Source organism: Notothenia coriiceps, unplaced genomic scaffold, assembly GCF_000735185.1.
Source record: "Notothenia coriiceps isolate Sejong01 unplaced genomic scaffold, NC01 NC01_scaffold00000339, whole genome shotgun sequence".
Taxonomy (NCBI): Eukaryota; Metazoa; Chordata; class Actinopteri; order Perciformes; family Nototheniidae; genus Notothenia; species Notothenia coriiceps.
The window spans coordinates 8,515,163-8,526,536 of NW_011333040.1; the positions used below are offsets into that span (position 1 = coordinate 8,515,163).

Genomic DNA, 11,374 nt, shown 5'->3' on the forward strand with positions numbered 1-11,374 from the left:
GGTTGTTAACATCGCAGTTTATCAGTGGATGTTTGCTGGAACTACTTGTTAACAGCTTGTTTCCTGACGGACACACACAGCGTGACTCCGGTCAGGTAGAGACCGGTCTCAAGTCAGCACCGATGCAGACTCGCTGTTTGAGGGCTTGATAGCCCACTCCCCCTCCGCACCGCTCCACACTCGTTGGTTTGGAACAGCCCTTAATGTGGCGGACCCTCCACGCGAACGCGCAAACGGAGGGGTAGTGTGTAGGGGTAGGGTGTAGGGCGTGGTTTGGGATTGGGCCTGTCTTGGAGCGCTAGCCAGAAGCGTTACGTAGTGATGTCACAATGAGTCCAATGGAGGCGTTTCAAAAAAGCACAATAAGGCCTCTTTAAATTAACTAGAGAATCACACTCTAAGATACCTTAAAAGCTTTTAATCCAGATCACTGATTTAAATGTTCTCTCTTTGCAAAAATGATACTCTGAATATTAATATGTTCCTATTCACAGAGAAGCCATGCAAACTGTCAGGGATCCGTTCCCATTGTCACAATCCTTTCCTCCAGAACTCCAAAGCCATCATTTACAGTAGGCTTTGTGCACATAATTAGCATTAGCTTTTTTCATTTCACCTCGCACCAACAAACGGCCGATTGGAAAAGGCTCGCAGCGATGAGCAGAGGAGCTTTTGAAAATGAAAATCTCAATGATGCCTATCTATCCTCCCACAAATCTAAGAATAGCTCCGTATCATTCAGATGGAAATGCGGACCGAGGCACTAAATAGATGGTGGTGTTCGTCACTTGTGTGTGTCAACCGCAAGCATGTGAACAAATGTAATGCAATTTGGTTTTCTATGGTTTGGCATCTTGAACACTGCATTGAAAAGAGAATGACTAGACACCAGACTATTGCGCTGTACATTATCTGACAAAGGGTCTGAGAACTACTAAAACAGTTGTTCCCTTTTGGTCTAGTCTTAGTGTCCAAATGTATTTCAGACATCAGGCCACGTATAGACCAACCTCACATCATTAAGTGTTTTTGAGGTAGGAGACCCCCCCCCCCTGCCTGCAATGCCTCATTTGGACTCCTTTGTTTTAGTGACATCACTATGCAACACTCAGGGTTCTTTTGGCAAGCCCTTAACACATTAAATGTGATAGGCTAAGGGGCAGGACATCTTTTAGGTTGACCAGCTAACCAATCAGAGCAGACTGGGCTCTGGTTTCAGACAGAGGGTGAAAAGAGGAAATATGAAACTGAAAATGAGCATAATAGGGCCTCCTTAAAGCCTTGCTATTGCAGTTGTACCCATTTCATGTTAAATCCATTGTTAAAACAAAACATGCAAACAGGTCTTATTAAAAAGGCAATAAAACAGCTGAGTTAGGAGAAAATATGTGACATTTTCAGCGGGGCACTACACTTTTTGATGTGGTCACATTTACAACAATGGTTAATCAATTCTGTTTCGTCGTTTTTATCCTTGGGCTACTTGTTGTTTAAAGTTGCAAGTTTTAGTGACTTTGATTTCTAGTCCTAACATACAGTATTTTGGTTTATCTGTTAACACTTTTATACAAAGGTTATATTTGTAGTGCCTTATAATCACATAAAACTATTTATGAACTCTCAAAGTCATGCATATCAACTTATAAAGCGGTTTATAAAGTATGATAGTGGTGGACATAATGCATTTTAGGTTGAGCGTTGATTATGAGTTATATCTGCATGCCAACAGTAATTTTGAAGGCTGAATATAAGTATACACTTTAATGCGTTATTATTAATATTTAAAAGGGGTTTTAAACTCTTTAAATGCATTATATTGTATTATGAGTGTGCTTTAATATGAATTATAGACATGACCTTGATATGCCGTGTAACCCACTGTTCTTAAACATTATAGAAGGGTACGTTCTCAGCCTCCACCTTGAACGAACCCAATGAGCTCAACTGAAAAATGCTGACGGAAGAAAATATCTCTTGAACATGAGCCAAGTTTTACTGCGGGAGGCTGTATACTTTTAACTGTGGTGCCAAAATGAGAATCAAACATTTGACAGGCTTCACCTTGACTCAAGGTCACACTGAAAGGGAATTAGGCAGCAAGTAAAATATGCGAACCGTCACCCTATATTTAAAGACTTATGACAATTCACAACCAAGAAACAGGATTGTGACAACAAATGAAAATACATGGGTGTAAAGAGTTAGTATTGAACTTATATAAAGTTTTAGGACTCTCACAAAACAATTAATAAAAGGAATGATCAAAAGAACTGCAGTTGAGGAAGAGATATCCTGACTTTTAGTCCTATACGAAGGATTTTTGACACCTGCCTTGTAAATGAGCATGTCTTTCAAACTCAACATCCCTTGTTTGTAAGGCACATTTTCTGTTAACAATTTCTAGTCTCAATAACCCAGAGAAAGTTCATCTTGATGACACCATCAGGTTTTTTTTAAACACGATAAAAGCATTTTCACAGACCTTTAAGTGTAACATCAGTGGAGTTCCCCCTTACTTGTGAATTGCTGTGGGTGATAAAGTTAAGAAAACAGTTTTAAAAGTGACACATTTGAATCTGCAGAGATAATGTTAACACATTTATTTTTGAACTTATTTTAAGATTACTTACAGACAATGTTACCTCATGTTTTTAGTTAAAAAGTATTGAATTCCCTACAAATACTGAAGCGGGCGCTGCAAAACCTTTTGAACAATAATTAATGTAATTCTTAGTATAGTTCTTTTTTTTTAACTTAAACTATTATTATTATTATTTATTTTATTATTATTATCATTCATATTTTAATTAATTCAATACATTTTAGCATCTACAGTCCTTTATTGTCCAATTATTTGGCCAATTTCTCCAGTTTAAGTGTGTGGCAACTGCATTAAAAAATGTTTGCAAATACATTTGAGACACATACGTACATGGTAAGAAAAGTGCTTTTAAATTGTATTTTTATAATATAAATACACATAACAATGAATATAAGTTTATATATATATATATATAAAGAAAACAATGTTTCTGAATTGGTGTGGTATCTTTATGAATATGCTGATGTTACCACACTGACAGTGTGATCTTTAAATACTGAACTTCCTGTGGGTGGGCTCAGAATGGAGACATAACGCCATTTTATTTTCAAGTGGCCCCCTGAAGAGTTGCCTCTTGTGTCTCCACTGGTGACATCGCTCTCAACACTACCCACACACACTGGAGTCATCGAGCAGACATGCTGCCTAACACAACCCCTCTGAGCAACGCAACCTACTGTATGACATATTTACAGTAGAAAACACACAGAGTCATGCTGTACAGTGACAGGGCTGCCTGTGACTTCATCAACCAAAGAGATTATCCTCCGTGACTCAGGTGGATGGTGACGATTCTGTTTATTTGTGTGTGGTTTTATGTGTGTTTGTGTGAGAGAGGGTGTGTGTATGACAGTGCAGTGACAGCGTGAGAGCAGATAAAAGCTCAATTGGAAAGAGGGCAGACATGATCCATTCCCAAAGTGAAAGATAAGGCCAAGAAGAACTGTTTGGAGATTTCAAACGGACTTTCAAAGCAGCAACATTTCCATTTTGATTGCCTTCTTCGTTTCCTAAAGCCTGCAGGCTCCACAGAGTTACACATATGACTCTGCTTGTTGACTGCTTGGACTAAATAACATCCTATTCTTCCTCTGAGACTGGACAAGGCCCGTAGCAACAGGAGTCAGTAACCTTTCTGTTATGAGGTGACCATCCTGGAGTACAGACTTATTTTTAGATCCTCTATTCATGATCTATTTTGAATAAAAAAAGCACCAGGCTGCAACCATCACACAATCTCACTAGCATCTGATAAGGTTGCTCAATTAAATTCCTGCATTTGCGGTAGTTGATGTATTTGGCAGCAGTTTAGTTACGTTTATTAGTTTATAGAGTCGTGGACAGTCCCCATCGATCAACTGTCACAAAAAACAGTAAATGGGGCAGCTTTTTGCAAACATTGCTAATTTCCAGCTGTTGTCCCCGACCAGATGATAATGGACACCCTTAAAATCACAGATTTGGTGCTATTGGCCATGTGAGCTCTACGTGACCCTCTGTTGTTGTTTATCCCTGGATGACAAAAGCTTAAAACTAAATAAACTCATGTAATGTATTCAAAAAGTCACCATTCACTGGTGCTTGTTAAGTGGTTTATGTAGTTTTGAGACAGGCCGTGACAGAAAAGTGAATTAAACGCACAATTATTTTATTTATATAAAATATATTATTTATAATCCTTTATTAGGGGTCTCTCAATAAAAAAAAAACCTATACGTTGGTATCTACGTTGATATCAACCTTAGTAGCTTTATGCAGTTGCGTGGGAAGACAGTACTCACCATCCTTGCAGTCAGTACTTCCTGGTAAAGATTCACTTATTGTTCATTGCTCACAACGTTTTTTAACCGGAGCCAAAGTATTCGTGTGTTGCTTGCTGCTGCAAGGCAGACCACAGACATCACAGAGTCTCTGCGAGTAGATTTGCTACTTATGTTTGCTCATCTTTTAAATGGTAGCCAAATTATCCGTACAGGTCTTTAGCTCTCCAATACAAACTAACAGAGTGTTAAAAAAAACTGTAAAACATTGAATAAAACAGTTTCACAAAAAAGCAGTAGAAACGTACAAGCAGAGCTTCTACTACCATTTGCTCACCTTGTTTCTCTAACAACTTAACATCAAAACGTTCAGGACGATTAACCAGATGATCCGCATAGGTATTTTACTCTCCAACACCAACAGACTTGGTCAGTGAAACGAGTAAAAATGCGCAAAAAAGCTATCTGCCGGTCATCTTCGAAGCAGCTTGGAGTTCGTTTAATCAGCTCGTTTGTCTTTGTCTGATGACTGAAATCTTCACATTTGTCACATTTTTCAAGGCTTTTATTGTCATTCGTATATAGCTACAGTGTAGTTATGTCAATGACAATCTTAGGTCCCAGGCTCCTCCAACAGTGCAATACAATAAAATAGAATAGAAGTAGTGCCATAAGAGTCTATATACAAGTGATAAATAATTTGTAAGTTGCAAACAGGTGAATGTTATAGATGTTCTTAGTTCAGGTGTTTAACAGTCTTATTGCCGGTGGATTTTTTTTACTTTCATTCAAATGGAAAAATCCATCATGAAACTTCCAATCCTGCTATTTTAACGTTTTGACTTCAGTGAAGATATTAAGCATAAACACATACTGTATACCAGCCACTGCGGATACAAGATGGCCTACATATTGAGAAGAACTTACTTCCAATGTAAAAGCAACATCACAGAACTCACTTAAACAGACCTACTGTATAGAAGATTACAATGCCGAAGTGTTCAAGGAGACGAGGATGTGGAGAAAGTGGCAGAGTGCTTTGTGCGGTGGAGAGAAGTGTCTGCACTGATATCTTCGACTGTTGAGTGGATTTCCGGGTTATTGCTGAATTTATTTGATCAGACTGACAATTTCTGACTGTGATAAGACGATCAAAAAAACCTTGAGAAATATTTGATCCAAATGCAAAGAATTTCAAAGGCTACAAAACACCTCAACAGACCCTGGAGAAGGGACACACACAAACTGTACACCCACACAGGCACATGCACACACAAACACACACACCAGCAGGCAGGCATGCACGTACACACACAAACGCACAGGCACCTACAGGCAAATGCAGATACACAAACATTAGTGCACTGCAGCCTAAAACTGTCTCTCTGTGTTGATTTTTCTGGGCTACTAAATCTGGTTTGGGGGCAGAGACGGTGCCCACTCGATTCTTTTATGCCATACAGCAGGTTTTTCTGGGGAAGGAGAGATGTATCCAACTCATCTCATGGGCACGGTACAATCAGGTAAACGCGAAAGAAAGGGCAAATGTAAAGAGCGGTGTGTCTGGTTGCTAAATAGTTGTAGAGGAGACCATTAAAACAAAAACACGTTAAGTCTATTCTGAATTGAAAAGAAATGTCTGAAAAAGGATGCACGCTGCAAAGACACAATCCCATGAACCACACAAATTGATCACTATTAAAATGATGAGGCATGCTAATGATCATTTCATTGCTGCAGCGCTAACAACAGATACATAAAATGACACAATTTGAGATATCTTGAACAGAATCAATACAGGTGGCTGAGCAAGGCATATTGTAATTGTCAGACGGCTAAAATAAAGCGAATAAACCTAATCTGATTCTTTCTGTATCCAGCATTTCACTTCATAATAGTGTGTGTGAAAGTTAAAAATGAATTCATTCCACCAGTGATCGTCCTACTACCAGGTTGACGTTAACAAATCCGTTTCTCAAAGATCAGTGTGTGAAACGTTTAGCTTGGGATTTCTCGTCTTAAGCCGACTGACAACATTACTTTACGGTATATCGTATAGGACGATATATCAACAATCAAAATAGTAGCCATTATTTTCCGCCAATGATGAATGGATAAGTCCACTTATCATATAAATACTCCGGTACCACTTTACAATAAGACTACCCTTATAAAGGGTTTACGAATAGTTTGTATTCAATCTATTAATTAGGTTGTGAACACATTATAAATCATTAATAAGCTTTTATAAGACATGAGAAACAGGGCGACTGTGACCGGTTGCTTGCCAAATAGTGAGCCCACATTTATCTGTACTGCTAAGCCTTATATTGGCTACCTAGCTTACTTCGTGTTCTTCATCAGCCAGCATCCTTGGTATCTGTTGCTCACTGACTTGATTCTCGCTAAGTACTGTAGCCAATATAAGGCTTGGTCATCTTGCCAAATAGTGAGCCTGTGTTGATGTATGAAAACTGTTAGAACTGGTTTATAAATGGTTCTTAATGATTAATAAAGTGTTTACAACCTGATTAATAACCCAATTATAAACCCTTTATGAATCCTTTATAAGGGTAGTCCTATTGTAAAGTGGTACCCAATAATGTTTTGTCTCAGAGTCCAGTCAAAACCAGAGTTCATAAATAGTGCAAGTGTGAATTATTGCATTGTGACATGTTACCAATATCTTATTTTATTCTAAATTGCTGCACAATATATTGCTGCAGAATGCACAAGAGGGATGCATTTTACTTTTGTACCCTCAAAAATATAGGGTCTGATATTTCCAATATTTTGCAGCCAAGTATACTCCAAAAAAGAACAAATTCACAAAAAGCAATACAACAAATAACTTTGTGGAATGTGTCCTTGAAGGCTTATACATTGCATTAAAAAAAACAAAAAAAAAACTTTAGAAACCCACCACCGTGCTCTCACAGCTTTTTCTTGTTTTGGACCATTCATCGCTGTGACATCGCACATTAAGGGTTGGGATGAACTTGTCGTTCACACACAACAGACAGCGGCAATTCTTCAATAATCCTGAAGAAAATATGCAAATGACTAAGTGTGGAGTCTTCCAAGGCTGAAAAATCAGCAGTGCTTTCTGTTAAATGATGTGGAGGCCGCAGCTAACCCCTACATCAGAAGCATTATATCCTGCCGTGAGCCCTGAGAGACACCCAGTGAAAAATAAGAAGCCTTGGGGACGTTTTCCTTGTGATATGTGTTTTGTCCCAGTGTGTTGGGCGGGCAGGTGCTGTTAGATGACAAATAATTGAGTTTGGCCATGTGGGCACTGCTAACAGAGCGCTATCCGTCTGTGAGGCTGAACCAGATAGATATTGAAATAATAACTCATGGATTACCAGTATGACAGAGTAGAGCTTCTTCATTTCATCACGCGTCTTCGTCAGTGCTGAGAGACCGGTCTTGTATTTTTCAACCGCCATCTAGGGAATAGAGAAAAAAGGAGAAGAAAATCCCTTTGTCAGTTAGTTCACTATTTGGCGAATTGTTAGAAAAACCTTTTCTCTTAGGGTTGAACTCTGAATAGCCCACACTTAGAGCTTGAATGAAAACCTAAATCTAAAAAGAATGAGTCTTGGTTTCTGAAGAATGGGTGTGTGTTTAGAGAATGAATTTGCATAATATGAATACTGGCAAGTAATGTAAAACATATGCATGGTTTCAGCTCGAATAATACCAACAAAACAAGTTCATATTCATTTTTAAACACCATTATACTAATGTTTTAACTTAAGGAGAGCTGCAGCACAAAATGAACATTTTATGTAGCATGAAGGATGTCATTAAGAGAAAAATAGATGTTTGGAAATGTTTGGATGAAGGTACAAAAATGTTTTAATGTTGGTCAAGTAATGATATGTGCCTTATAACGTATTTCTATTCGTTTAAATCCCTATTCGTGGAAATGGTGCCTAACAAGCAGCAATGTGCCAAAGAAGAAGAGAGGAAGAACACTACTTTTAGATAGAAACAATGCCGATAGCAAACAATTGATTAGTACAAGAAACAATGAATATAATCAATCCCATTTTTGTTGACAAGGAGACAAAGATTACCTTTTTAAATGAATACGTAAATAAATAATAAACACAGGATTTACTGCCTCACCTTCAAGTCTTTGTAGAATTGTGGGTGTTGACCTCCAGCATTTCTCTTCTTGAAAGTTTTTTCATGCTGAATGACTTTCTGCAATTCATTCTTCAGCACTACACACACACACACACACACACACACACACACACACACACACACACACACACACACACACACGTTACCATCCATCATATTTCACCACTGAAGCAAATAGCTGCTTTAAATCAGATGCCGTCTCCTGTGGGATCCTGTCAAGTGTTGTATTTGTGCTTGTGGCAAATGTTAGTCATCATAAAGGCAATATATTGCTTTCAGCACAGTGAGATTATAGTGTTTCCACAATGTATACTGAAACTACAATTACAGGAAGATATAGTAAATGTTACTATCACACTTCCTTGCAAATAACTTGCGTCGGCACAAAAAAGTAGGGTCAGTATTACAGTAATCTCAGCAAATTTGAGAACAACGGTCTTTGGACGCGGTAGTAAAATGTGATCTACTCACCGTCAACTTCTGCGGTCAAGCCTTTAATGGAAGCTATCCAACAGAGAGACAAAAAAAAGCAGTGACATACAGTAAATACGCATTTCACTTAACAGACCTCAATTGGAAATGTAAGACACAGAATTTGTTCAGCTTTGAGGAAATCTTGATTGGTGAATACCTCCCGGGACAGTTTCAAATTCTGCCAAGTCGTCTGTAAAAGCAGCCAGGGAAGGTTCATGCAACATGATCTGCTCCACAAGGGCATGCAGCAAGGTGAACTTCCTGTCGTTCCCCCGGAGCTGAGAGAGCTGTGGAGGGAGGTTAGAAAAGGTCAAGGCGTGTAAAAACGTTAAGTTCCCTGCCAAACAGAACAAGGACATATTGAAGAAAACGGTACATGTATGAAATATAGCATCTTCTGTGTGTTTGTTGATACAACTGTTGTTGTTACCTGAAGGTTAGAGAAAGAATAGGATGGCAGGGCATGGATTCTCTCTGTGCTACATTTACCTCCACACTAGTCTATTATGTTGTGTATTTGTATACAGCAAAGGTGTATACTGACCTTGCTAACACCTGGCTGTTGCTTCCAGATTATGCATTTAGTGCAAGAGTAGTGTTTTTGCAATTTTTTATTATTAGTCATAGTTAGCAGGGTAGGAAGAATTACTCAGATCTTTGACTTAAGTAAAAGTAACAATGCCAAATAGTAAAAATACTCTGTTACAAGTTGTGCACTTAAATCTTACTTAAGTATAAGTACAAATGTATCGACATTCAACTATACTTAAAGGTGACCTATCATGCAAAATGCACTTTTGTACGTCTTTTATACATGAATATGTGTCCCCGGTGTTCCAGGGAACTCACCAAGTGTCAGAAAACACAACCCTCTCTATTTTCCTCCATACCCAAATCTCTTAAGAAGGGGCTGCAACGGATCTGATCCAGATTTTAACACTTCTGTGACGTCACAGAATTGGCGCTACGGCTATTGGGCCAACTCCACCAATCAGGAGGAGACAGCCACGGACATTGCCATTCGAAAGCGCTGGAGACGCTGTAGTACATATGCCAGGCCTGTAGATGGTGCTGTTCTCACAGAATCAGCCCATGCAAAGACAGTGTTAAATTGAGCGAAATGAGGAATGGCTAAAATGCATGATCTGTTTGGTATTTTGAAAAATAAAAAGTATAAATATGCCATATATAGGTATGGTCCTACACTATATTATTCAAATATAGCATGATAGGTCCACTTTAAAGTACCAACATTAGACTAGAATTTAAGACATAATGCACTTCATGGTGAAATAACTGAAATGCAAGATGTTCCTTTCTAACCTCGTGATAGGTCATAGTAGTCTTTTTTTTAGGTTGTTTATTAGCAGTTTAAGGCCATGGCAAGTTTCTAAGGACAACATAAACAATAAAGAAACCATGCATTGATGCTCATAAGTTATAAGGACCAAAAATGCGATCTTAGATAACCTTGATGCGTTTTTCTTGGAAACAGTTGGCTATTAATTTGTTGAGTCTGTCTCAAGCAGGCACAGTTTACTATTCTCAATTAGACCCGGAAACACCTCTGAGGGAACACGAGGCCTTGGCTTCATTAAAAGGAGCGGAGGACTTTTTACTTCTGTGTCAAGAGCCCTGCCCTTAAACCTTCCCAGTTGTGAGACATGCACACAAAACAGAGGCTCAAACTAAACTATCCTTTTAAACCCGTACACCCAACAACTACTGAACCTTCACAGGAAAAGTTCAACACTTTGATAATATGCTTTTTTTTCTATTTTAATCGCTTGATAAAAAGATTGAGACTACTCTTGTATTTGTACGGTACATTTGAAGCTACAGCCAGCACATGGTTAGCTTAGCATATTAGCTTATTAAGCTAGCATGGCTCTGTCTGAAAGTATGAAACCCCAGTAACCAGCACCTCTAAAGCTCACTAAGTAATTTCTTATTTATTTTTTGTTTTATTCCTAAACACGTTGGGGTTTTATTAAGATTATGTGCTGGACTTTTTTCTTGGTTGGACATTTTGATTAATGATTCTAAGGTTGCCACACTTCAGGAAGTCCCGGCTCCATGGCTAAGAATAGGTGTTTTTTTTCACACTTTGGTTTCTGTGTGAATGAAAAGAAACTTGGGATATAACAACATTTTAATTGGATTACTTTAGAAACTCTGGTATGAGGATTGTGTTATCCTTGGTGTGGAAACAGGGTCAGAAATGTTGTGCTAATGAAAAGATCCACTGACTAGCTACAGTTAATGATGGTTCACTTCTAACGGCCCGTCCACACTACAGCTTCGACAGCTTCAAAAACAGTTTCCAGCGCGTCTGCCCATTCACTTTGAATGGGGTGACGTCACGTTGCCTCGCTTTTCG

General features: G+C 38.6%; 1 protein-coding gene across 1 annotated transcript in view; it reads right to left on the reverse strand.

The window, feature by feature from the left end:
* LOC104950550 (protein diaphanous homolog 3-like) overlaps window positions 1–11,374 on the reverse strand; it is a 36,473-nt gene that overhangs the window by 13,111 nt on the left and 11,988 nt on the right. The window contains exons 6-10 of the mRNA XM_010777091.1: window positions 9,152–9,281; window positions 8,992–9,024; window positions 8,500–8,597; window positions 7,731–7,814; window positions 7,505–7,533 (exon numbers count right to left, since the gene is read on the reverse strand). Coding sequence (XP_010775393.1) covers window positions 7,505–7,533; window positions 7,731–7,814; window positions 8,500–8,597; window positions 8,992–9,024; window positions 9,152–9,281 — 374 coding nt within the window. The remainder of the gene's footprint in view (window positions 1–7,504; window positions 7,534–7,730; window positions 7,815–8,499; window positions 8,598–8,991; window positions 9,025–9,151; window positions 9,282–11,374) is intronic.